Below are 26,798 nucleotides of genomic sequence, written 5' to 3'. Positions count from 1 at the left end.
TTTGGATATTGTAGAGTATTTTTGTATAAGCTCTTGATTACACCTATCATGTACTGCCGATTGCGCGTGGAGAAGATGGAGGTATAAACGGGAGTTTTATCTGACTGGTGTAGATGGTATGTACCACAGAAAAAAAAAACAATAACAGTTTCGATTCATTTAAGTATAAGGCAGCTGATCCTAAGTTATGATAATTCCACTTCAACTTCAAAATTAGTTCCAACTCATAGATGCATCCTAAAACGAGCCCAACCCCCGCAGACAAAACTGACGATGGAAGAGATTCCACCTACTGGATTGATGAACAAGGACGTTCCACAGATAATGGTTACGTACAAAGGATTACCAAAATAAATCAAGAAATATCAAAGCTTGGCCCAAAAGTTGAGTTCCAACTTTTTATATATTTGATCCTATACGCGGTGCTAAAATTGACTAAGATGATGATACTTTTTGTTCATTCTAAAATAAAAGAGTGTAATTTGAAGTAGTTGTCTTTCTTCCAACAGGAAACTGGAAAGCTTCTGGTTGAAAAAGAGGTGTCCTTTTATTTTAGAAATGAGTTGCAAATTTTCGTGAAGTTGACAGTTAAAGATAGTCGTAAACAGATTGAATAATTTTGAGTTTGTAAACAGTATGAAGTATAATATACCTTGTTTTGTTCCACTGCATCTTCTTGTACCTACCTTTCATCTATGTAAAACGAATGCAAATATTTTTCTTCTTATGGACCGAACCCTTTGTTTTTAAGAGAAGTGGATTACTATTGTGATTACCCCTCTTATTTAGTTTTGTGTTTCCGATTTGAAAAGCGCATTACCAACTATTATAAATTCCGACCCAAAGTTCCTAGTCATATTTTTCAAAGCTTTCCCCATTAGCAACCAATCACTTTTTGACTCATGAGAGAACCTGAAGGAAAACAAATTCTCTCAAAATGAAACTAGTACACCGCTGATAACAGAGAGTGGAGAATCTGAAATGATCCCAAGTGAACCAAGTGAAGAATTCACACCATTGTCACAAGCCTTCACTCCTGGAAATTCACAATGAGGCACCTTTTCCAAAGAAGCTCAAAGACACACAGAAAATTCAACTAAGGAAAATCCAGTTTTGAGCACCGCCATCAGTGGTTCTACTCTAATTGAACAACTATACGAGTATGGCCCAAATAAAAGTTTCCCTTAACTTTTCGAATATTTTTTATCTCTTGCATGACTTGCGATTCCTTTCTATATTTATGAGGTTCTTACTAAAAGCGTCCATTATATGGAGCACGGTTTTTCAATCACATTTTGCTTTTGTTGTGGATGAATAACTAGATTGGTTTTTAGGCGACAAAGAAGCTTGCTATTTAACATATATTATCAAACACTTTCAGCCAAAGAATAAAGTAGATATAGTCAGATCTTGCTTTGAGCCCAAGGTGCCTTTGAAGAAATAGAACACGCTTTAGAAATAGTGGGCATACTCATGGAATTTTTTATTATTTGTCTCGGAGTATTCCCCTGTATATCGTTTGTTTACTGGACATGGAAGATGTTCGCTCGACACTTATAAGAGTAAGCTTTGCTAATAGATGGGGTTTAGTTGAAGATAGGAAGTTTAGTTTTTATTCAATCAATATTTTATTTTTGCAACATCAAAGTGGTTATGAACTAATCTTGCGTAAGTATCACCAAATTGGGAAAGTCTGAATTGACTCAAAATTTCGTAACTACTAGACAACGGTTGAAAAATCAGACAATTATTATATAAGCAAGAAATCTCACAAACCCCGACCAATCCTACATGTATAATTAAATTTGTACTTTACCACAATTGCTTTAGAAAAGATATCATAATATATAATAGAGCTAAAATAGTATAAGCACACATTCTCAGCCAGCAACACCCACAAACATCGCAATGACATCTGATGCTACTTCGAAGTCAAACACAACAGTTGACGCTCATCAACAAGCGATCGTTGAGAACAAACGAGCTTTTGATGAAGCATTTGCTCAAGTGTATGAGAAGCGAGACTCGCAAGTCTTGCTTAGTTATTTGTTTGCTAAACACATGTTGGAATTTGATTTATGTGTTCCAGTTAAGAGAAAGAGTTTGGAGGAATCGGAGCCATTGTTGGGTGATGCTCATTTACCATTGAACGGTTTCACTAAGAAAGATATATTGCCCGATCCAAGCACTTATTCGGATAAGTACCCAAAATCAATTTTCCGTCCTGGTATGAAATTGTTGGATTTTGCTTGTGGTACGGGAATGGTTACTGAGTTATTTGTTCCTTATCTCACAGGAAGTGGTGATGAACCGAGGAGTGAGATTGCTGGAATTGATATTGGATCTACGTTCTTGAAGTACTTTAATGAGAGAGCTGCCAAGTTTAGTAACGACAAGGTGTCGATGAAGTCATTTGAGTACGATGTTCTTGATCCAAATTTACAATCGGAATTGACAAAGTTTAATAATTACTTTGATGTTGTATTCTCAACTATATCTTACCACCACATCCACAATTATCAAGAAGTTACTAAGAAAATTGCTGAATTCTTGAAACCTGGCGGATGGATGTTTATCATAGATTTCTACAATGAAGATGTTGAACAGGTTGATTCATTGTCCAATCAGAATAGAGACATAGCCCACGGTGTTCAACATATGGGAGGATTAAAGATTGATAAATTGAATCACACATTAGGTGATTTGGCGGGATTGATAAATGTGTCAAGTGCTAGAGAATTTCGGACTAGTTTATGGCAACCACGTGAATTCGTTTTAAACCATTCGAAACAATCAATGGTTGATAGCATGAATGCTGGTGAATTGGAAGAAAAGGAAATTGATGGACAAGTGAATTATTTAATTGAGACTAGTTTGGTTTACGCGGTTGGGCAAAAACCAGAAACAAAGTAGGCTAGAGAAGAATTTTTGACGACGTGAGTGTGCAGTCGTGTAGATTCATAGGTTAGATACTTAGAATAGACTAAGTATTGGAAAATATATAAAAATATAGGAGTTCCTTCTGAAATGTCGTAAGTTTGAATCCTATGACATCAGTTACAAAATGTGACATTTATAAAAGCCAACAAAAAAAGAAAAGAAAAAGAAATTTGTGTGTGTTAATTAAACGAACATATCAGAAACTAATTTCATCATCAGTTTCAATCACACTACTATTAATATTCTACCTTATATTTCAAAAACCACACACTTTTTTAACATCCTTTTATAGAGGCAACACATCAAGAACACTACACCCTATAGAATATACTCATATCACATACACCTATATAATCACAACTAATTATCCCATTTCCAACTTTTCCGAAGTTTACAACATACCTCTATTTTCTTCAACATGGCATCAAGACAATCACAAAGACGATTAACTAAAGAATATAAAGCTATTCAACTAACGCCACCACCTTACATCACCGCCAAACCCAACGATGAAAACATTTTGGAATGGCACTACATCATCACTGGACCACCAAATACACCATTTGAACATGGTCAATACCATGGATTATTGAGATTCCCTCAAGAGTATCCTTTTAAACCACCTTCGATATCAATGATTACACCTAATGGACGTTTTTCATGTAATACAAGATTATGTTTATCAATGAGTGATTATCATCCTGATACTTGGAACCCAGCATGGAGTGTAGCGACAATTTTAACTGGGTTACTTAGTTTTATGACTGGTGAAGAGTCTACAACGGGGTCCATTACAACATCAGAGAATGTGAAGCGGAAGTTGGCTCGTGATAGTAAAAAGTGGAACGTTAGAGAGAATCCACGGTTTGTTAAACAGTTTCCAGATGTGGTTAAACAGAATAAACAAGAGATCGCACGTGCTGAGGAAGAAGAGGCAGAAAAGCAGAAACAGTTAGCAAATGGTGGCAATGCTAGTTCGGTTGTTGAAAAGGCTATTGATTTGTCTCAGTTGGATAAGTTGGATCCCGAAGATAGAGCAAGGTTGTTGATTGAACATGAAAGAAACTTGTCTGTTGTTAACAAGGGCGCCAATGGTGGTGGTGCAGGAGGAGCAGGTGGTGGTAGTCTTGGTAGTTTGACTGCTTTGGTGGGTATATTGGTTGCTGCTTTTCTTGCTGCTTACTTTGGTATTATGAAGACGGGCTGAGGGGAGAGAAGAAGAGTCTGACCATACAATAGTTTATAAACGAGCTTTGATAGAAAGTTTTATAGTAGTTTTTGGTTAATGAATACGAATGATCCCATCTTTCCCCCGAACAAATGCAGACGATTTTGTATTGTATTGGGTGTAACTCAATTTGTATTCTGGTTATAAATACTCCATATACTTTCGGGGTTAATCGAAATATCTTCGATCCGAAAAGCATAGCAAATTGTCGTAGAAATCATTGTCGCATTTTCAAAGATGAGACATGCCATATTTTACGTAATAGCCACGCCCTTACAGCAAACTTACCGCCTTCCTTCACTCTGGAGTAGATCGGTGGTGGTGGGGGATGTAAGTGGGGGATACGATTAAGAAAAGAGAGTAGACCTATTCAACATAACATAAAAAATATCTTCAAAAGTTCACTACAAGCTAAACCAAAGAAATGATAACAGATTTACTTTTTATCGCTTAAACGTTCTTCTCTTTACCTTTTGAGCCTACTTGAATAGAAGAAGGACCCTGTTTGTTCTTTTTTTTTTGACGTCAAGCATTGATCTACATTCGACTTCGTCTAACCCTAACTAAAACAATAAGACCGTGTGTATTGTTAGTATGATGATGTAATAGAGTACATACCAGTTGATGAAACATTATTCACACGTTGTTACTAGTTGTTGTTGTGTCTCTTTCCTTACTAAGACTAAATATATACCAAAACAAAATAAACACTGTATGCAGTACTTCTACCACTCTATTTTTAATTTTAATTTAATTTTTTTTTTTCTCAATTTTTCCATTTCAAGTTACTTCCTCTCGTATTGGAAAGAAGACAAAACTTAGGCTAACTAAAACTACACTTAACCAGCTAACCGAACTAACCAAACCATCCAAACCAACCAAACCCCCCACAATCTATACACCAGAAGGCTTCAACCTTAAGCATACCCTAAATGGCATACGAATAATGAGTTCTGGTTCCTCACACCCTTATCGTCAAGTAACTTCATCTAGTAGTAGTGCAACTACTTCAACAACTACAGCCACCACCCCCAACACAACCACTCCATATCCACTTCTGGATTTTAATCAAACTAGTCAAAGTGATCGTTCAGATAGTTCACCTAGTATGACTGAGGTTACATCAGGAATGGAGGATTTGCATTTACCTCCAAATCATAATAATAAACCATATATACCGCATGATATTCAGCAACAACAGCAATATGGCCAAGGTCAAATGCCACAATATCAATACGAACCTATCCCTCCACCACAGCATCAATATCAATACCCACAATGCCAACCACAAAATTATGCGCGTCATGCATCAGCGCCACAGCATCAACAACAACAGCAACAGCAACAGCAACAGCAACAACATCCCTCAGTCCAAAGACAAAAGTATAGAAGCTTATTAGCTAATGATGATGGATCTGATAGACAACAACGTTTATCAAGTTTACCCACGCATTTGATACCAAACGTTTCTCATTCATCTTCGGGAAACTCTTCACCTAGAATGGCGGGACAAATATCACCTAGTGAACAACATTTCTACCAACAGGAACAACAACAACAGGCTAAAGACCCAGCCGTGTATGACTCGCCAAAGATTGGTGTCACATCACCATCTAGTGCACCATACCCAGTCTATGATTCTACTCCTGCATCACCACCGCCAGTTTTTGCATTCAAAGACAATGGTATCTCATCACCACCTTCAAATCCGTTATCTGCTACTTCATCGGTAGTTAACCTCAACCTCAACAATAACACAAACAACTTGGATCATCAAATATTTAGTAGATCTGAAAACAACTTGAGTACACCTTCAGTTGCAGTATCCACTACGAAGTACGGTCATAATCGGTCAGTATCATCTACATCATCATTCTTCTATGATCGTAATGATAATTCATCAATGATTGACTTCAATCAAAATGTGATTCAGCTGTATCTCGGCTCAAATTCAGCCAATTTATTGCCTAGAATCAAGACTTTGGAATTGTATCGTAAAAACGCCAAGAAATCAAATGATCCAAATGTATTGTTTCAATATGCTCAGTATATGTTGCAAACAGCATTGATGTTGGCGGCTGAATCAACAAACAACGCAACAGCATCCACAACTACATCGGTATCGGGTGATAATACCCCCGTCAACAATAGATCAATTGAAAACTCCCCACGTAGACCAGACACAAACAAAGATAAACACAAGAGAAATAAATCAATTGATTTTTCCACAATTGAAGTTGAAGGTAATGAAAAGAAATTACGCAAGGCATTTTTAAAAGAAGCGGTATATTATTTGAAAAAATTGTCCGACAAGGGGTATACTGAAGCCCAATATTTGTTAGGAGATGCTTATAGTTCAGGAGCGTTGGATAAGATTGACAATAGAGATGCATTTATTCTTTTTCAAGCAGCTGCAAAGCATGGACATGTTGAAAGTGCATATCGTACCAGTTATTGTTATGAAGAAGGATTAGGTACCGGTAGAGATGCAAGAAAAGCAGTTGAATATTTGAAAATTGCCGCATCGAGAAATCACCCAGCAGCAATGTATAAATTGGGGGTTTATTCCTTCTACAATCGTATGGGATTACCTAATGATATGAATACAAAGAAAATGGGAATTAAATGGTTGACTAGAGCTACTAATGTAGCCACGGAATTAACAGCTGCAGCACCCTATGAATTGGGTAAGTTATATTACCACGGTTTCAAAGATATTGTATTGCAAGATATGAAATATGCATTGGAATTGTATGCCCAAGCAGCAGCATTGGGTCATACACAATCAGCAGCTATATTGGGCCATCACTATGAAATCGGTGAAGTTTTGCCACAAGATTCAAACTTGTCAATTCATTATTACACACAAGCTGCTTTAGGAGGAGACCCAAATTCTATGTTGGCCATGTGCGCATGGTACCTCGTGGGATCTGATCCATATTTACCTAAAGATGAACAAGAAGCATTTGAATGGGCTAAACGAGCAGCATCATGTAACTTGCCAAAAGCACAATTTGCATTGGCTAATTTTTATGAAAAGGGAATTGGATGTATCAAGAATACCAAGGAGGCTCAAGTTTGGTACATAAAGGCAGCTGAAAATGGTGATGAAAAGTCATTGACTAGATTGACTGACAAAGAAGCAGTTGCCAGGATTCAAAAGAAGTTGAAAAAAAGACCCATTGTCAGTCATGCTGATGGAAGTGCGGCTCAAGAAAAGGACTGTGTTATTATGTAAGAGAATGGGGGGATGTGTAGATGACAGAGGAATTCAAGACTAGTAAGCCAATTAAGTATGAGGAAAGAAGTAGTTTAGAAAAGAGTGAGAGGTGGGTGTGTGTATGTGTAAGTATACTGTAAAGAGAACTAACGATGTGACAAGCAAACACATAGAGATAAACAATTATTCGATTTAAAGGGTCCCCCGATGTAGAATTTCCTGGTTGCAAAATTTGCTAAATTGAGTAGGGGTGCATTGCATTAAGGACAAGACAATAGAGCATACCGCTAGGAATGGCGTTGTACGACGTCAACTATAGCGGAATTTAACTGAAGCTATAGATTTATAAACAGAAAGCTTCCTCCATCGTGACCCACTTCGCAAGGCTGACGCTACTCTCGACATCTACACTGCCCATGAGAGATCATTCAAAATAGAAAGGTATACATTTCCGTAATTTAATTTTGTGATCGAATAGAACAAAAATTTCGTTAAATTTGCCAAGACATAACTTCGGCGTGTCTCACTCAAAAAAAATGTTTCAACGTTTAATTACATCATAGAGAGACTCTCATTTGGAGAGAAAAAATGAATGACAAATCGCAAAAACTAAGCCATAGTTTTATACCGACAGAGTCAAAATAAATAAATAGTGTTCACTATACGTTGCAAGACAAGGTCAATTGAGCTTGTCCCTTCAACCAATTGGCAGAAGAAGTGAACTAATCTGTTTAATGACCAAAACGCTCTGTGCTAAAATTAGATCTTGTCACGTGCATAATCATGGAATTTTACTCTCTGGTACTGTACATGGAGAGAGTTATGTGCAGGAAGGTATTGCAACTTTACACAAAATTTGTTCCTTACCCCCTTTTGTAGCAATTTCATAACAATCAATCACCGAAATTCCAAAAAGCCTCATCAACAATATACACAGTTGAAAAGTCGACACGTTTCAAGTTTGTGAAAAGTATAAATACCAATTAACATTTCACTTACACACATTTCCTATCAATTGCCTTTTTCTTTTCTGTAATCAAAAGATCAATTGATATTTACATTATGTCAGCTAACGATTTCTACTCATCAGGTAATCAAGGTGAATACACCCCACAAGGAGGTAACAACAACAGCAGCCAAGACAACCGTTCCGGAGGAAATGGTGAACAACAAGACAGAGGGTTTCTCGGTGGTGTTACTGGAAGTGTTCTTGGAGGAATTGCTGGAGATAAAGCTGGAGGTCAAAACCATGGTAAATTAGGTACTGTATTGGGAGTCATTGGTGGTGCTATTGGTGGAAGTAAATTGCAAGATGAATATAAGGAACACAAGGATGAAAAGAAGCATGGTGGATCACATGAAAGTTATTCTGCTTCTCATGAAAATAGATATGATAATGCTTCTGGTGGCTCCAGCGGTGGATTCTTTGGTGGTAGCGGTGGTGGTCGTAACGAAGGTGGATACGGTGGCGGTCGTAATGACGGCGGATACGGTGGTGGATATGGCGGTGGTCGTAATGAAGGTGGTGGAAACTTTGGCTATGGTGGTGGTCGTGACGAAGGATACGGCGGTGGACGTAACGAAGGTGGATTTGGTGGTGGATTTGGAGGTGGTCGTGAAGAGGGTCGTCATCATGGTGGTCATGGTGGTCCAGGTGGTCACGGAGGTCCAGGTGGATTCGGTGGAGGCCAAGGTGGATACGGTGGAGGCCAAGGCGGTTATGGAGACAGAATGGAAGAAGGTCGTGGAGGTAGAGGTGGTTGGTAAATTACCGCATCATGATATAAGACGAGTCACCAATTTTAAGAAGTTGTCTACGGTTGTTACGATTTTATAGTTGATTTTATACTTTACAATAAAATTTATGGAATAGTTTTCAGATTTGCATTCAAAGGATTTACTCCTACATAGTTTATATATGGCCCATCTTTTCGTTATTCTGCAGCATTACCCTAGCAGCCAGCCTATTCAATAACGATGACTTCAGTTCAGTCAAATTGAAACTATGTAAAGGAGGTAGATGCAGTTGTATAGGTGGTGGGGTTCCGCTATTACTTTCCGGTTGGTGTTTGTCGTCACTTCGGCTATCATTCCTTGTAATTGATTCACTACGCATCAACGGCACTTTTGGCAACGGTGGCGAACTCATTTGCAAATCATTATCCTGCGAAATATCAAAAAACTGTACTTGTTTGGTATTACTCATTGGTGAGTCCAAATCTTGATCAACTAGAATGGAATTGTTGCCATCTTCTTGGAATATCAACTCAGAAGTGTTCTTAAAACTAATATCATTCATACTCGTATCTTCTGGCGCATCTTCGGGTGTATCTCGTACTGCGTTAGACACGGGTAATGTCAATGGGTTCTGTTTGTTACTATTTGTTGTTGATGATGAGGTGGGCAATTTTAATGATCGTTTGATTTTACTATTTGGCGATGTCTTTGTTCGTTTAGTCAAGGGTTTTCTTGCTTCTCGAGGAGGTGTTATAATTGAGCTTGCATTCCCTCCATTCGTTCGTGGTTTCTTAAATAATTGTGCAGGATATGCATTTTCATCGTTGACCATACCTTCTATATCCCTTTCTTCATACTCATTACCATTCTGCCTCATTGATAAGTTTCCCCGATCATCTGCCCTATCGTCCCATGTTTTATTTCGAAGATATTCCAATGCAAATTTCTCAAAAACAGCATCAAATGTCCCATTGACAAGTTTTTCCAACCCGTCTAGTAAATCTTGCAATATTGTATCATCTGTATTCATTCCGGTACCACCACCATGATTTGCTAAATAAGTAGCTAAAGCCCAAGATGTGCGATAAAATTGTGCAAGTGAGTAAATCAAATGATCATACAATGCTGATGATTTAACCAAGATTTCCAGTTGTAAATCATCACGAATAGATTGGATCAATTGATCATATATTACCGAATGATACACAGTCCAATCTGGGTCATCATTTACCAACCTTTTCAATACTCGCTCGGCTGATTCACCCAAAATATGGTCAATTTCAGTGCGTTGTCTATACTGGGATTCAATTTGCCAAATTTGATTATCAATCTTGGATAGAATTTGTTCACATAAATCATAAATATTAGAAGTTAATTGATCACTTCGCAGTCGCACAATTGATGATTGCCTTGTTTGTTGAAAATGTTGTTTCCCTTCAAGAATGATTTCAATTTCAATTTTTTGTCGTAAAAGCACCTTCCTTTTAGCCAACATGAATATCTTTTTCGATTTATCGAGATTATATTTGGTTATATTACGTTTGACTGATGCTATAGTATCTTGTAACAATTGGAGGATCCGTACTTCAACTTTCTTCCGTTTCTCAATCGTAACATCAACAATTTGATTCTCTCGAGCTCGAAGTTCCTCAATTTCTTGTTTTTGTTCGGTAATCATCTTCAAATATGATCCCACATGACGATCTAGATTATGTTGATTCCTAATCAACTTCGTCTTAATCTCCTTAGCTCTATCAGCATACTTTAATGTGTTCAAAGTTTCATCATAATGTTGACTACTAGGCGATACACAAACAATCATGACGGTTTTGCAATTCCCTCCTAGGGAAAACTTCAACAATCTAGTTAGTTTCGAGTCACGATATGGGATATGATTACGTCGCCGTGGATCACATAATGCATTAATACAATTTCCTAGGGCTAACAAGGATTTGTTGATATTTGCTCCTTCGTTTAATCTTGCTCCTCTATTTTTGGTTGCTGCTGCTCGCTCACTTCCTGCTAAATCTATAATTGACAATGTGGCAAACGTATGCTCTTCTTTAATATCACCGGTACGGTTCTTTTGATCAATATTTATTTGCAAAACTGCATGTGAACGGCTTGAAGTTGCATTAGCTTCGGTTGGACTTGATGTACGATTGGCATTACCGGCCATAATCAAATGCATCACTTCCTCCACAGATTCAGGCCTATGTCGCGATAGATTCGATACTGAAATCTTGTTGTTTGAATCTTCCCTAATTATTAGCTTTTTGAAATCAGTTTCTGGGTTGAGTAAATCACGAATGGTTTCATTGTAAATTTCTAAATACGATAGACTGACATCGATTATTTTCGTATCACTTAGGTCCCCAATCCTTTCATACAACTCCTTCATTGTTAAGAAGATAACTCCAGGATATTCAGGAGTGCCCAGAATCGTGTGCGTCTTACCACACCCCGTAGCTCCATATGCAAAAACAGTGGCATTGTATCCATCCAAAACCGAATCAAGCAATGGCCGCGTTGTGTTTTGATATACATCATTTTGACTTGCATCTTCATCAAATAATCGATCAAAAACAAACTTGTGTTCTCTTATTCGTGAACCTTTGAAACTATTAGGAAAGGCATTCTTTTGCATTTTGGCCAAAGGATTTGTCTCAGGTGGATCAAATATTAGCATTCTATCATCAACTACATTGACGATTTTTCTGATGCCTGATTGATTAAGAAATTTCTGTTTGGTTATAGAATTAGCTGACGAGGTATTATTTGTGGTGACATTATTATTATTATTATTAGCGTTTCCATCGGTAAAACATCCATCTCCAAGAAAGAAATCATCATCGTCTAGTTTCACAAGACGATTGTTTTCGTTATCTGTAAATGGCCTTACTCTAACTGCAATTGAAATTGACGATTGTTTGATTCCTGAAGTGTAAGTATTGGTTATTGTTGAAGCAGGTGTAGATGTTTTCGAATCCATAACATTTATATGTCTTTTGGAGGGGAGGTTCGTTGTTATGGGAGGTATCTGTACTTTGAAAAAGACGAGGTTTATAGTCTTGGTCGTTGAGTTAGATGGATCTCGGTTCTACTCCTCCTGCTGCTATTGCTGCTTCTTTTCATCTTTTTCTTTCCTTTTGTTTACTTTTCTTCAAAATTAAGAAACACGCGCGTCACTTTCGATAAAGCTACCAGGTTAATCATATATATATATGTTGGGTCACTACTCAAATACCCTTTAGGGAACAAATACATAGTCACGTTGCTCAAAGATAATAGTTGATGCACTTCATGTAGTTCAATAAGATGTCAAAAAGGTACCCCCAAAGTTGTTATCCCAAATACGAAAATACAAAAAGGGCTCGAAAAATCCAAAAATACCTAAGCTAGCAATTCACAAAACGAAAAAAAGGCATTTTGCACAGTTAGGATCGAATATTTAGATGCCACTAGCACATCGTTCTAAGCAATTGATCAAATGTAACCATATTCTTCTGATAGATACGCTTTGAACCGATGCAGCATATAATCATGGCCTGTTTTGCTCAATTTTAAGACGCAAAAAAAGTTGCAAAGTTCAGAATCCTGTAGTAAAATCGCGATTTCCACTAACAAATTTACTTCAATATCCCATAGTCATCTACTTTTTCCCAAAATGAGGAAAGTATAGCCAAAAGTGGATCCTCGTTTCTACCTCTAGCTATAGCTACGCTCTGCTTGCTTTTTATATCTCAATAACGGCTCTAAAGTTTCAAGTAGCGTTCTAAAGCTTACACCTCTAAAGATCATGAGTCCAACGTAAAGCTCGAGGATCTCACCCAACGAATTCCTATTGAAAGTGCTTCCAATAGCTACAAGTTTGTTATTGTGTCAAAAACTACCATTATCAGATGGCTCAAGCTATTGCCTCAGCGGAAATTGTTTGCAATATTTTCTTTAAGCAGTATTGGAAAGATTCATTCAGAAGATAACGGTGCAAACTTGATCATTAAAACGGCATCTTATGGCTACTACAACCTGGCGTGTTCAAAAATCATACAAGATTGGAAAAGACATCATCACAAGTTGCAAAACAAATTTAACTTTCCAATCTTTCTCAAGTTCATTTTTAGCGTTCCAAATGACAGCTCTGACCAGTTCCTAATATTCGATTTTAAATGTGTCAGAGACCTTATTTTCGAGTATACTAGCCTTATACATTTATTAAACCTTTGGACATGAGTTGATAAGACGTTTATCCCTTTCTGTATGCATTTTCTAATTTTTACAATTCAACGCACAAGTAAACTGTATCTCAATGTTTTCCTTTCATCAGTAATGAGAAATGCAGACAATTTTGCTCCTTGCTTGTCAGTCTATAACGTTAAAATTGTGTGCTCGATTTTCTTAAAGTATTATACTCCTACCACAACTATCACAAGGCTTGGTCTATTACCTCATCTTATGCCAAGATTGATCAAGGTAGAATCTAGCTTTGGCAAGTTGCATGTTGATACCATTTTAAAAAAAATTGGGCCCAGGCTTTCAAGCTGTACATCTTACAGTAAATAAAGAGTATTATTATTCGCAACCTTTTCAACTTTATACAAAATGCAAAAGATGCCTTTCATTGCAAACGGTAAGCTTGATTTGGAGCGACAGAATATCAAGTAAGGGCTGCTACGTTATCGATCTTATTTACTCCACTACTACACAGTTTAGGAGAATCGAAACTAAAGTATAACACAAAACGTATGTTCAGTTTAAATAACAGAGCATATGCCGTACGTAAACTCAGAGGATTGTAAATCCAGTAGGGTGGTATTTGTGAACAACACAGCAGCATTCACCGACATGAGCACGCGGCTCCTACAATCACATCCTATTCAATCTACAGGTCAAAACTCGCCTTAGCATGTACTTTTCACTTACTTCCTTTCTATTAAATAAACTAGCTCATTCATCTTCATTTCCGTGTATGTTAACTTCACTTTTGACATCTATAACAATATCAGTTTTTTTAGTCTCAACATCCGTTTCCTTTTCCCCTTGTTCATAATCACCATACACACCCCCACAAAACTCACCTTCGTTTTCTTCAATCTCCCCATTCTTTTCTTCTTCTTTTTCAAAATCAGTGTCATCTTCATCACTTCTGACATCTTCAGCACCAACTCCAATAATAACTTTATAAGCAACTTTTGAAATCAAATACATCCAAATACATGTGATTATTTGTAGCCCGCCTAGTAAACCCAAAAACGTATTGATTACCCCTGGTGTCCAGCATCTTTTCTGATCAGATCCAACCATACATTGACCGTCTTGCATCAAATGTACGGATTTATGCCAAGCATGATAAAAGATATAATTGTAAACCCCATGTCTTAATCCAATCCAACTCACGAGAAACAATACAAACATGGCGTCACAAGCAACTAACCTACCAGCATATTTCAACATCTTGGCAGCTGCTAAAAAGATGTCAACTGAATCCATAATCATCAAAATCAAATGACCAATTCTGAAATAATAGTAATAATAAGATCCAATAATTAAACAACAAGTAATGATATGATGACTAAACATTTGATAATGATCTTTCCTTGGTTTTTCAACATGTAATACAAAAATCTGTTGTAACCAAAACGCCATTGAAATCAAATAATAACTCTTGAACCTAGCATCCATGACAAAATTAGGCCAGTTAATATAAATTTGATCTAAATTGTTGTAGTAAGGAGCATCCAGGTATAAGTAAACCCCATAAATAAATGAAATACTATAATAAACAAACGACCAACTTTGTTCAGCAAATCTTATTTTGGCTTTGCGTGAATAAATATGACAAAATTTAGCAGCAAATGGACCAAAACAATACTTCATCAAAAACGATCGAAGAAAAGTAACAGTGATGACCCAATTAATGACAAAATAAACATCATCTATGTGGATATCATAGATGGGGTTGCCTTCCAGATTATACCCGACCTGGTTTTGTAAACGTAAAAATTTGTTTGTAAAGTTGATAATATTGGTGTTGGAACTTAAAAGATTCAAAGTGTATAATAAAATCATCAAGTTTCTTGATAATGGAATCTGATTTCTCTCAACTTTCGCCCAAAGTGATCCATGGTATGCTTGGTCCTGAGCTGCTTCAGCTGCATCGTTGATGCTGTCTTGCTGCACATTATTCAGTAAACCATCACCGTCTTCCTGTAGGTTGTAAGAAGTGGTGTTTATCTTGAATGATTCACGTGTCTCACCCAGTCGACTAGAACTTCTCCTGGTTTTTATCTTTGTCAGTGTAGCCATTATCCCTTCTTTAAAATAATCAGATCTTGTGCCGGTGTTACCCCCTTCAGATCTGGTATAAAAATAAATAAAGTATTGTAAGAACAAGGGCAGATGGTGGTCCAAGTAAAAAAGGGTTGGAATACGAGGTGTTGCAACAAAAGAATGGTCTGTATAATTTTTTGATTTTTTGTCTTTGAATTCTTCTTCTTAATACCCCTTGTTGATGTGTCTTTTCAGTTGACACTTTCACTGTAAGTCTTATACACACACTGTTTTGTATGAGACCTGAATTTTTTTTTTCTTTTGTTTTTTTTTTTCAGTTCGAAAGAGAGGCTGTCGTTTGAGTCGTGTCCCCCGTCGTATTCCTCGTTGTCGTCTTTGTCTCTGAATCAAAAAATTAAAAAATTAAAAAATTTTTCTCTGCGTGTGGCTTGGGGCACTTGACAAAAGTAATAATTTGTGTTTGAGTATAAAATTGCATTGAATTCCGTGTCTACACTTACATTGTATATAGCAAATGTCTGTTTGTTTCCATATGTTATGTCTACCCATTGTGAAGATATAATGGCTCAGGTCGTACCATTTAATATTTGGTGGAGTTTAAAATTTAAAATTCAAAATTGTCATACAAAATGAGTCTTTCATAATTGCGCGTCTCAAGAAAAAACAAAATCAGACACGTTGTATCAGATTACGCTTTCACTAAGGATTAATTTCCCATCCATTTGCTACAGCTGCGACTTACATGTACACTATACACAACGTATATACACCTTCACATAGCAAACGTATCTATACATTCTTTCTATGAAGATGTTGCTCGTATGCATGAATCTGTGTGTGTGTGTGTGTGGTTATTTTTAGTAACATTTCCTCTTTCCAAATGGATAAAAACCCACACGGAAAACCAAAATAGGTAATAAAAATATGCAGCTAAAAGGAACCCTCGGAACAAATGGGAAATATGTAAATACTAATCAATGCAACGTAGACACAACGCATTCAAACGCGGAGTACACGCACAATGCAGACGTGTGTTAATATCAACGTGAACCTCTCTCTTTCTTTCTCTCTTTCTTTCTTTCTTTCTCTCTCCACCCTATCATCTCTTCCATAACATCACCTGTAAGGCTTTCCTAACTGATTGTTCATTGTATCTATTCCATAACACATATACATTAACCATATCTTGAACTGCTTCAACAACTTCATCAAGATTTATATGTGAATGTTCAAGAAAATTCATAAACTTGTTGATCCTAATTGTATCTTCATCTAGGATATCTAAATCAAAATTAACTAGATCTTGTGCTGTATGAGTTGATTTAGTCGGTTGTTGAAGACTCGGGTGGTTGGTATTTCCCTGACTCTCTTTTTGACTAGCTGATTGTGTATTGCCATTTTTCAGTGGTGATACTTCCGCTGACTTTGTCTTACCATTCTCTTGGCTATTTGGCTTTGATAAATTCATCAAGTCATCAATATTCAACTCTTTGTTAGCTGAGCTGTTGTCAAACCCATCTGTAGAACCTGGTTTGTTGCTATTATTCATGGCTTGGGGATAATCCTGCTGTGATATACTTGTGCCGATATTGTTTGAACTATTGGTATTGTTACCCTCTGCACTTCCATTTTCATCTTTATTCTTTAACTGTGACAAGTTCTTTTTCAATACAATTGTAATGTATACAGCAGCAACTGCAATTATATGTGGTGGTAATAACAAATGTAAATCAGTAATATAACTATCATTAATTAAACTCCAACAATTTTGCAACTCTTCATCAGTTAATTTAAATCCATAGATACCATACTTTTGTTCAAAATAATTTTTCAACTGTAAAAGTGATTTATAGGGATGATGTAATAACAAATACAGGTCCATTTCTTCAATTAAATAAAATTCAAATTCTGCCAATTTAGTTACATCTTGTGGAATATACTCTGGCCATAAATTTCTTGCCTCCAGAACAATCAATCGTATATGTTGAGGACATTCTTCAATCTTGCAAGCAACATATAAGCAAGTTGTCACAAGTAAATAAACATTTATTTCTTTTAAACTGACTCGAGTTAAAAATCGCGTGCAATATACTTCAGCAGTGGCAATAGCAACTTGCCGTACATTCATTCGACGACCTAATTTTAGCATCAAGTTATGAAGATATATTCGCATATTGTAATCATAATTAATGTTGGGAGAATCTTTTATAAGTCCATTTTGAATCATTTTACGTTCAAGATAAATGATTTTCCTTCTTGCTTCAAGTAAGGAAAATCTAGTGAGCTGCCATTGATTTCTTTGTGATGAGTTCCAATAATCTGCAGACATGATGTGTACGAAGATGTGTTACGGAGGGTTTGTAGATGAGTTGTAGGTTGGATGCTATATGTTAATCATTTGTGGGTGCTCAACCAAAATGCAACCCAAAAATTGATCACAAACTTTTTCAAATAGCCGGAGCCGCTACCAGTTGCTTTGAAATGTAGAAAGTGGACAGTTTCTACCAACTACGATGCCTACAGTTCTTCTAAGTAAATTCATAACATTTCTTATATATAGCGTATCTAAATATTGTATCTGAAGAATTAAATAAGAGGATGCACGTCATTAAAGTCATAAAAAGAGCTCAGCTGTGTATCGCCCCACTCATTTGACTAACTTCAGCATCACTGTTTCAACATCATAAACAAATATCTTCTCATTTGGATCATTAATATCATCAAGTATCTTCCCATTAGGATATTTCTTAAACAAGTTCTTTATATCGGTCTTCTTCGTAACCAATACAAACTCATCTTGGTTCTGGGGGATGAATAGCGATTGTGCACCTCCTATTGCCATCAATCCAATGATGCTAAAATGTAGTAATTGCATGTTAAAACGAATTTGCGTATAATGGCTCTTGGGGTTCAGTAAACCAGTAATGAGGTTCGATAAGATATGAGTATTGTGGAGGTGATTGTGGAAACGGTTATGAGAATTAGTACGCGATATTTATATATAACACAGAGAGAAATGATTTCCAGAAAAAAGTGATAAAACTTTCGAAACTATATAATATGGGCTTCAAATGACCTGCTCCGCTCACAATTCAGCATGTACAAGTCGATAATATTGCTATTCGTTATAGAAGTATCAATAATTGCCTAGTTAGGAAATATAATTAATGCGGAACGAGTTAAAAGTTAAAATAAGAAAAATAAGAAAAAAAAAATTGTAAAGTTGCATGTTCAATGTCAGGAAATTAAATTTTATGAGATAGTTTTTTGCGACACAATATGAGCTTTTGCATGGCTTTCTGTACTTCGATAACGTTTACACTTATTTCATTCAGCAAGTTTATTGTCTCTGTTGATGCCTTTGACTTAGCATAATTGTGAGCCAATAGATCAGACAACTTCTTTGAATGTTTTTGTTAATTTTTACTAATTTTGCAAGTAAATCTCAAACAAATTTAATAGTCTAGCTATAATTGACCAGTCTTCAAATAACTCTCATTGGAACAAACTAAAGCGCTCCACCTCGGAAATGCAGACATACAGGCTTTCCCTGTTGGGATTTTGGTTATGTTATCTTTGCTTGATGAAAGTACTTCCTCTGCAACTTGTAGCAGCTTGCACACTTAACTAACTAGTGTAACAGGATCAAAGCGACACATTTATAGCAACAGCATGGCCAAATACATATTCATATGATGCCTCTAACAATAGTTTGCAGTAAGAGTGACTCGTACCCTTTTCATTTGGTGTTGCAAAATGTTAGTCGTGTCCAGTGTGACGTATTGCCCCATCGAAAAAAGAAGCCTTAGTCCCGCAAAGCGTTCACCCGCCAAACGACCCAACTAAAATAATAATCACCCAATTTTTAGCTGAGTTTATTGCATAGAAGGGTACATTGTCACAAGCACCCTAAAGCCCTCGGAACCACCAACACCAATGTCACCACCAGGTCAAAAAAACTTCCATACTGCCAAACCCGAAGAGTCAACGGCAATTGATCGGTCAATACCTGAATTTGCAGCAGCACAAACATCCGATGAGGATGATTATTTTGCCAGTCACAAACCACCATCATATTTACTGGAAATAGAGCAAGAATTGGCTCAATTCATCACCTATCATCAAAAAAACACCCATAAAAAGATTGCATTGGTTACTTCTGGAGGTACCACTGTTCCTTTGGAAAATAATACTGTTCGATTTATTGATAATTTCAGTGCTGGTACTCGAGGTGCTACATCAGCCGAATACTTTTTGGAGAATGGGTATGCTGTTATCTTCTTACATCGTGAATTTTCGTTGTTGCCATATTCAAGACATTATAGTCATTCAACCAACTGTTTTCTTGATTTTATGATTGAACGTGATGGTAAAATTGAAATCAATCCCAAGTTTAGTGATCAGATGTTGCAAGTTTATCGTAAATATCATGAAGCACAATCGACAAATTCCTTATTATTGATTCCATTCACTACCGTGAATCAATATCTTTATACTTTGAAAACGATATCTGAATCATTAAAAGTGTATTCAAACAAGGCACTTTTTTATTTAGCTGCTGCTGTGTCGGATTTCTTCATTCCTCAATCAAGAATGCCTCAACATAAAATTCAAAGTTCAGCCACCCAAGATGGTGAACTAGTGATTCGATTAGCTCAAGTGCCGAAATTTCTAAGTCGTTTGGTTCTGAACTGGACTTCAGGAGCCATGATTATTAGTTTCAAATTGGAAACTGATAACAATATCTTGTTGAAAAAGGCAAGAAGTGCGTTGGATAGATATCATCATCAATTGGTGATTGGAAATTTGTTACAAACTAGAAAGAAGGAAGTTGTGTTTGTCAGTCCTAATGGTAATGAACAATGGATCCGATTAACTAATGAAGAGGTCCAAAAAGGTGTTGAAATTGAAAGTAAAATGATACCCGCAGTTATAAAGATTCACGACGAATGGATTAAGGAAGCAAAGTAGTTTCTGCAATTGAGTCGAATTAGCATTCTATATGTACATATATACATGTTTATAAAGCTTACAAGAAAGAAACACCAATCCCATATTGTATTCCCTTTCTTATTGAATCACGTCCATTAGCTAAAAGGGGTAAAACGAAATTCAACTCAAATCTAGCCATTGGATGATTGTATAGTATACCAAATCCGTAACTCAAACAATACGAATGAGACAATTGCTTGAAATTATCTGAAACAGATGTTTCATGATTTAATGATACCAATTTACCCCAATTGATGAAATTATGAAACTTGAAATTGGATTCTTTATATCTAGGAACATCAGTAAATAAAGAAATACCACCATTGAGAAATAAGTCACCTCCAATAAATGAATTTTGATCTCTTGGACCTAATCTATTTAACGTGAATGATCGAACATCATTAGGACCCCCAATGAAAAACCTATCTAGTATGGACGATTTACCGTTCAATGGATATAGAAGTCCCATTTTAGTGCTGGTTAAAACATGTGAGCTGATTGATGGAACACTCCATGCATATTGTAGCTGTGTTGCTGTCTTCACAAATGGATACATGTTAAACCTGAATAATCCATTATACTCGATCCCCCATTGCATAAATGATCCTCGGAACGGCAAATGCTTACTATTTCTAGTATCATAGTTGATATTATATGCAATTGAAGATTTTACATTTTGACCACATTGTTGTAATATTGCAAAACTTTTGGATCCATAATTATCTAAATCACGTATTGAATTTTCCAAAATCACCTCATGATTCAATTTACAATTATTAAATTGAGTGTAGATTTTGTTTACCAAACTTTTTGTGTGAACTTTACTTTGAATCCAATCGAGATTCCTGGTGTTCAAACTAATGCAATTCTCCCAAATATAATTACAATTGTTGGCTATTGGTTGATTATAATTGACTAAATATGAACTTGAAGTTTTAGTACCTGTTACAGCATCAAATACAAGGTTTTCTCCACCGCCAAATATGTTTCGTAACTGAAATTGAATATATCCATCACCTTCTCCATTTCCTATATTGGTTCCTGTTTTAGCAAAAAATCGCTTTATTGGTATAGTGTTGAAAATGGGCACCACATGAATAGCACCAGTCCCAGCTGAAAACCCACGACGTACCGCTAACATTGGGGACTTTGTATTCGACGCAACTTGATGAGTGTTACATAGTACATTCTCCACAACACCAGATTTGATTAAGTTCTTCAGAATGTTGTCAATAATGGACAAGTATCGATGTAAAGGAAAAATGTCACCGGTGAGTAATGGTTGAAATTGTGATTCCACAAACGAGTCACGAAACTGTCCACTATTAGTCAATTGCACATTTCGTATCTTGATTGGTTGAGTAGAGTTCTCTTGAAATAGATTTTGCATAAACTGTTTATTTTGATCTAGAAGTTGCTGTTGTTTCTGCTGTTGCAAGTTGTTCAATTCCTTTTCTGCTGTGGTTAATGCCTTGTCCGATAGTTGATCAGGAGTGGCATATTTCATGTTATCCATAAACTCTTCATCTTGACCAAGGATAGACATTGTTGATGGGTAGTAATGCCCTCTTACTTGATTTTCGAGATTTTTTTTTTTTTCTAGTTGATGCAAAATCTACAACTTGGATCAATCATGGGTAATCATTAAAAATATAAACATTAATACAACTTCAGAACATTATAAACACCTTTATTACATCTGCCGCGACTACTCAGGTGGAGATATTGCGACTTGGGGAACCGACCCACGTCCGGTGGAGGATGAATCAGGACTCAAGAAATCATTACCATTACTTCCTGTCGTATCAACAGAAGACGGTACTCCTCCATTCCTTTTTTCTTCCTCTTCTTCTTCAATCAAAAGTCGTATACACTCTTTACCAGCTTCAGTTTGAAAGTGTCGTCTTAATGCATCAGCACGAGCAAATTTTCTACCACATCCATATGGTTGACCATTCTTCAACATCCCCTTACATTGGTACTTCTTTTCACCAGAATGTAAATCTTCATGTCGTTTCCGATCATGTTGCCTAGCAAATGCTTTACCACATTGACTACAAATGAATGGCCTTTCATCTGTATGTGTACGCAAATGTGATTTCAAATTGTAGGGCCTAGTAAAACGTTTATCACATAAATGACAAGCATAGACACTGGGGTGCTTCTGTGTACGTTTTGAGGATTGATTCGGCAGTGCTAGTTCTAACATTTTTTCACGCGAGGAGACTTGCGAGGAGCTCTCATTGTCTTCATTGTCATCCTCATCGCTGCCATCATTGTCACCACTTATGCTCCTTGTTGAAGCGGGAGATTTCGATCGAGGTCTAGGAGATAGACTATTGGATGCTTTCGACGCATGACTCTTTCTCCTTCCACGTTTGATTGATTGGTATTCTGGATTTAATAAATCCTTGGAGCTTTCTTCGCCACTGGCAGAATTTGGTGATGAGGGGATGATTTGTGAATTCGGCACAAGACTTGAACTACTCTTTTTCTCGTTCTTTGAATCACTTTCATTTCTGCTATTCGTCCTTGACAAGTTTAATGATGAATTTGCGGAAGAGTTGCTAAACAAAGATGGAGTCCTTGCTGCCATGACTTCGGGCGCTTGGTGTATCGATATTACAATACCCGATGAGTCTTTATGCACAGTTGCACCTTGTCCATCTATCTCCTCCTTTATTTGATTATTATACGTAGACAAGTTGTTTTCGGTAAGCATTTGCTTTGTATTGGCTTCGTCATCTCCTTTAGGGTCTTCTTGCATCTTTGACTCTCCCGAATGTTCTGGAGGAGTAACCTTGATGTCAAGATCAAAGTCCATTTGTGGACTACGGAAAGTAAAATGATGAGGATCGGTTTCGGGTTGCGTATTGACGTTGTTAAGTTGGAGGTTTTCCTCAAAAGTTTGTGAACCTTTTTGTACAAACGGCTGCGAATCCATTTGGAACTCACGAGGATACTCCATTCCAGCGCCAAATTCTAATCCATTATACTCTTCTTTTTGAAGATCGGCTTCTATTGTCTGCTGCCAAGCATTGGAGGATGACATTGTGGGCAAATTCGTTGAGCTAATTGACTCCCCGAAAGCTATATCTGTGTTTAGGTAATCATTATTATTACGGGTATCAAAATGATTTTGAGCTAAGTTTGTAGATGAATTTCCTCCATGTACAGAACCAACATCAGAAAATGCTGGTCCAGGAACTTGAGGAGGCGCCAAATTGGCATTACTGAAATGTGATGCTGCATCAAGATATGGTGAAGCCGGCTGAGATGAATTGTCTGAATACAAAGATTGTGATGAAAAATGACCAGGTGAATTTGGATTAAGAAAGTTGCTATCCATTTGATTTTGTTGTACCTGTAGAAAATCGTTTTGTGGATTACTGCTTGTCCTGTTCACAGGTGAAAGATGGCTAATTTGCGAGGATGGTGATAAAAAGTCGTTGTCAGTAAATTGTGGTAAGTTCTGAGTATTCAATGATAACCCATTGCCTGTATTGACATTTTCAGTATACTGTCTTCCCAGTTGATCTAGCTCAGCATAGTCGTACGATACTTGGATATTGCTTTGATTGTCATAGGCTTGATAGGTAATTTCCGAGTAGGCTTCTTTGACGTTGGATTCCGGAATATCCTGGTATTGCTGATAATTAGCACCTGCATTTTGAAAATTCCTTTGTTGGTAATCCTGGATATCCATCGCATTCTGTTGTAGCATATCATTATCTAGCTGGAAATTATTGATATCAAACTCCTGAGGAGATGTATGTAGCTGGTGGTAGACCTCATCATCTCTTCGTGAATGTGGGTTGTATGACATAATGTGTGTTGCTTGTTTACTTTTGAATAAAGTAGAGTTGTAATGAGTCAGCAGAATTATTTGTGATTTGCAAGTGATTATGTAGTCTTGATTTTAACTAGCAGTCGAAATGTGGATGAATAAGTTGTAGTTGTGCTACACTGAATAAAAACACACACACAATCTTCCTGTCTCTCTCTGTTTTCGGTTGAAATTGAAATTATTTTTCTCACACTTACACTCTCTTTCTTTCTGTTAAACAAACAAAAGTAAATTTTTTTTCCTTCTTTGTCAATGTCTCAAAAGATAGTGACACAATCGGAAGAATAAGACACTGTATTAAATGCAGACCAATGAGGTAAGACAATTGGATATAATGAGGGCAAGGCTTCGACTAGAGTTGTAGTTTCTATTGAGCGAAGAAGAGCCCCAAATAATTTGTTATTCTCGAAATTCCACTTTATATATATATATTGCATGCAAAGGTGTGAACAATATTTTAAAGCCGATCAGATGATTCAATTACGAATGGCGCTACACTAAGTCTAAGACAACATGAAGAACGGGAACCAATGACAGTTTCTACTGATTGATTGAGTAAAACGTCTTTACATAATAGTATTCAATTAATTTGATCATGAGAGTTGTTTGCATTTGAACAAGGCGCAGTTTGCAAAAATGCAAACAAAAAAACTTTGCAGTTACACAATAACCGAGGTAAAAGTTGCACAATAACAAACTTGAAAGGAACCATGCAGAAACTTAATATGTTAAATACATCCATCGAAGCTATCTTTGAAGTGAGAGTACTTGCAGATATATAGGTTTTCTATGCCTTACAAAGAAGCAAACATAGGAAAAGTATAGAAACCCTTTGTAAATATTTCTGTTGACAGATTTCTTGTTGTAAGGAGAAGAAAATTGCAAAAATTTCAGGGGCACCGCATGTGTCAAAAGCTATGGGTGGCTTACTCCGGGATCTGGACTTGTGAAGAGCTTGTGGTCTCATGACCAATGGTGGTCTATTGGTATGTACTCTAGGTCTCCGCTTCAAGTATGTTTTAAACATTTTTCGCTAAAGTAGAAGTCATTTATTTTTAACTTTTTTTTGTTGTATGTATACAGCCTCGTTATCTAATACCCGTGAATTTTTATAACCGATATATTTACGAAATATTTACAATAGCCAATCAAGGTTTATATACAGTGCAATTGATAATCCCGGTCATTAATGACTCGTTGTCACACGCTAAAGGCTCTAATGCGCTACTCCACAGTTTTTATCAATGACAACATCGAAAACGGCGTGCCACACATCTGGTGCAAACGTCTTTATCTTTTCAATATGTGTGACTACACCGTTGTCATAGCTTGACTCTATTTCACCTTTCATCTTATCAAATTCATCAACGTGCACATTTTCGTGCACGTGAATGATAGTACTTGAATTTGACTTTTCAGCAATTAAATTATTTGCAATGGGCCAACTGTGTCTTGAGGTAGGTAGTAAGCCTAAGTTGATATGACTTATGTTTAAACTATTGCGTTGTACATATTCAAGTCTTTGAGGTATTTCTTCATTGTTTTCTAGAAATAGACATGCATCGTATTTTTTAACATCATCACTTGAAAAAGAATCCCCCTCGCCGTAGATTTTGTACCTGTATCCAGCATGCTCCAAACTTCGTCTGAAGCCTTCTATAGACCACGGATTCAACTCCCAACATAGTACCTTTGCACCATTTCTTAAATAACTCAATGAAAAGTAGCCAATACCACAATAAAAATCAAACACAATTGTCCCTTTTAGCCCTTTATAACTATCCAATATCCGTTTCTTCTCCTTAATGTTACCTCTGGAAAACATTGTGTATTTCGGCGCCCAGGTTTGGTGGATTCCATTCTGCACCACCAGACACCAAAATGCATCGTCAAAATCCTTCACTGTTGGTACGTCTGTCACTTCGGGTCCAAAGTCTCCATACAAGGGTACTAAGTTCGTAGGCCGTCTAATAACATCCGACTCTATAATTGGCCTATTCAATGCAATATGAGTGAGGCTTTTGTTTCCAAACATTGCTTGATAGTGGTGGAGAAGGTAACTGCAAAACTCTCTCGGTAGGGAATCCTCTGTGTTGGTACTGAAAAGTAACATTGGAGGATACACGGTCCATCTCTTTGGAACATCAAAGTAAGGTACATTGTTCTCATTGCAATACTTGTCCCTGATAGAGGTTAGCGATTGGACTGGTTTCTCCATTTCATAGCGATCCCATTGCAAATGAGATAACTTTTCCGGAAGGGATTCCAATATAGTGTAGATGTGAAAAACACTATCACTTTTCTCGATTTTGAAGGACTTATTCAACCATTGATTCTCCTCGAGCAAATTCTTGATTCGTTTTATATCCTGTGCATGAGTCACCTTCAACCTAATCATTGATGCTGATGAGACAGTCTAGCAAGTAAATTTTCTCATGACATTGAATTGCACGACACAGACAAACACGACACTCACCAATTGACGAAATTTTTCACGCAGAAAAAAAAAGCCTTTTCAACGACAATCAACGAATTTCAAACAC

General features: G+C 36.7%; 12 protein-coding genes across 12 annotated transcripts; 5 read left to right on the top strand and 7 right to left on the bottom strand. All coding sequences in view use genetic code 12, as the record gives it.

Annotated features, from left to right (window-relative positions):
• Positions 1–1,908: 1,908 nt before the first annotated feature.
• CORT_0C02160 (hypothetical protein) lies at positions 1,909–2,913 on the top strand (the record flags this gene model as incomplete). The annotated part of the gene is made up of 1 exon (XM_003868448.1): positions 1,909–2,913. The coding sequence occupies one exon, from the start codon at positions 1,909–1,911 to the stop codon at positions 2,911–2,913; it is 1,005 nt and encodes a 334-aa protein (XP_003868496.1).
• A 445-nt stretch (positions 2,914–3,358) lies between these two features.
• On the top strand, positions 3,359–4,147 carry CORT_0C02150 (Ubc6 protein; the record flags this gene model as incomplete). Its single annotated transcript, XM_003868447.1, has 1 exon — positions 3,359–4,147. The coding sequence occupies one exon, from the start codon at positions 3,359–3,361 to the stop codon at positions 4,145–4,147; it is 789 nt and encodes a 262-aa protein (XP_003868495.1).
• Positions 4,148–5,114: 967 nt separating this feature from the next.
• CORT_0C02140 (Chs4 activator of Chs3p chitin synthase) lies at positions 5,115–7,406 on the top strand (the record flags this gene model as incomplete). The annotated part of the gene is made up of 1 exon (XM_003868446.1): positions 5,115–7,406. The coding sequence occupies one exon, from the start codon at positions 5,115–5,117 to the stop codon at positions 7,404–7,406; it is 2,292 nt and encodes a 763-aa protein (XP_003868494.1).
• Positions 7,407–8,450: 1,044 nt separating this feature from the next.
• CORT_0C02130 (Rct1 protein) lies at positions 8,451–9,155 on the top strand (the record flags this gene model as incomplete). The annotated part of the gene is made up of 1 exon (XM_003868445.1): positions 8,451–9,155. One exon carries the CDS (start codon positions 8,451–8,453, stop codon positions 9,153–9,155), a length of 705 nt encoding a protein of 234 aa, XP_003868493.1.
• Positions 9,156–9,300: 145 nt separating this feature from the next.
• CORT_0C02120 (hypothetical protein) lies at positions 9,301–12,117 on the bottom strand (the record flags this gene model as incomplete). The annotated part of the gene is made up of 1 exon (XM_003868444.1): positions 9,301–12,117. The coding sequence occupies one exon, from the start codon at positions 12,115–12,117 to the stop codon at positions 9,301–9,303; it is 2,817 nt and encodes a 938-aa protein (XP_003868492.1).
• A 1,955-nt stretch (positions 12,118–14,072) lies between these two features.
• CORT_0C02110 (hypothetical protein) lies at positions 14,073–15,431 on the bottom strand (the record flags this gene model as incomplete). Its single annotated transcript, XM_003868443.1, has 1 exon — positions 14,073–15,431. One exon carries the CDS (start codon positions 15,429–15,431, stop codon positions 14,073–14,075), a length of 1,359 nt encoding a protein of 452 aa, XP_003868491.1.
• Positions 15,432–16,515: 1,084 nt separating this feature from the next.
• CORT_0C02100 (Ssn8 protein) lies at positions 16,516–17,745 on the bottom strand (the record flags this gene model as incomplete). The annotated part of the gene is made up of 1 exon (XM_003868442.1): positions 16,516–17,745. The coding sequence occupies one exon, from the start codon at positions 17,743–17,745 to the stop codon at positions 16,516–16,518; it is 1,230 nt and encodes a 409-aa protein (XP_003868490.1).
• A 318-nt stretch (positions 17,746–18,063) lies between these two features.
• CORT_0C02090 (hypothetical protein) lies at positions 18,064–18,291 on the bottom strand (the record flags this gene model as incomplete). The annotated part of the gene is made up of 1 exon (XM_003868441.1): positions 18,064–18,291. One exon carries the CDS (start codon positions 18,289–18,291, stop codon positions 18,064–18,066), a length of 228 nt encoding a protein of 75 aa, XP_003868489.1.
• Positions 18,292–19,352: 1,061 nt separating this feature from the next.
• Positions 19,353–20,387, top strand: CORT_0C02080 (Cab2 protein; the record flags this gene model as incomplete). The annotated part of the gene is made up of 1 exon (XM_003868440.1): positions 19,353–20,387. The coding sequence occupies one exon, from the start codon at positions 19,353–19,355 to the stop codon at positions 20,385–20,387; it is 1,035 nt and encodes a 344-aa protein (XP_003868488.1).
• Positions 20,388–20,445: 58 nt separating this feature from the next.
• CORT_0C02070 (Sam50 protein) lies at positions 20,446–21,954 on the bottom strand (the record flags this gene model as incomplete). Its single annotated transcript, XM_003868439.1, has 1 exon — positions 20,446–21,954. The coding sequence occupies one exon, from the start codon at positions 21,952–21,954 to the stop codon at positions 20,446–20,448; it is 1,509 nt and encodes a 502-aa protein (XP_003868487.1).
• Positions 21,955–22,116: 162 nt separating this feature from the next.
• CORT_0C02060 (Crz1 C2H2 zinc-finger transcription factor) lies at positions 22,117–24,234 on the bottom strand (the record flags this gene model as incomplete). Its single annotated transcript, XM_003868438.1, has 1 exon — positions 22,117–24,234. The coding sequence occupies one exon, from the start codon at positions 24,232–24,234 to the stop codon at positions 22,117–22,119; it is 2,118 nt and encodes a 705-aa protein (XP_003868486.1).
• Positions 24,235–25,471: 1,237 nt separating this feature from the next.
• On the bottom strand, positions 25,472–26,653 carry CORT_0C02050 (Trm12 protein; the record flags this gene model as incomplete). Its single annotated transcript, XM_003868437.1, has 1 exon — positions 25,472–26,653. The coding sequence occupies one exon, from the start codon at positions 26,651–26,653 to the stop codon at positions 25,472–25,474; it is 1,182 nt and encodes a 393-aa protein (XP_003868485.1).
• Between the last annotated feature and the right edge of the window lie 145 nt (positions 26,654–26,798).

This window comes from Candida orthopsilosis (assembly GCF_000315875.1).
Source record: "Candida orthopsilosis Co 90-125, chromosome 3 draft sequence".
Classification (NCBI taxonomy): domain Eukaryota; kingdom Fungi; phylum Ascomycota; class Pichiomycetes; order Serinales; family Debaryomycetaceae; genus Lodderomyces; species Lodderomyces orthopsilosis.
This window is presented reverse-complemented; position numbering and strand designations above follow the sequence as displayed.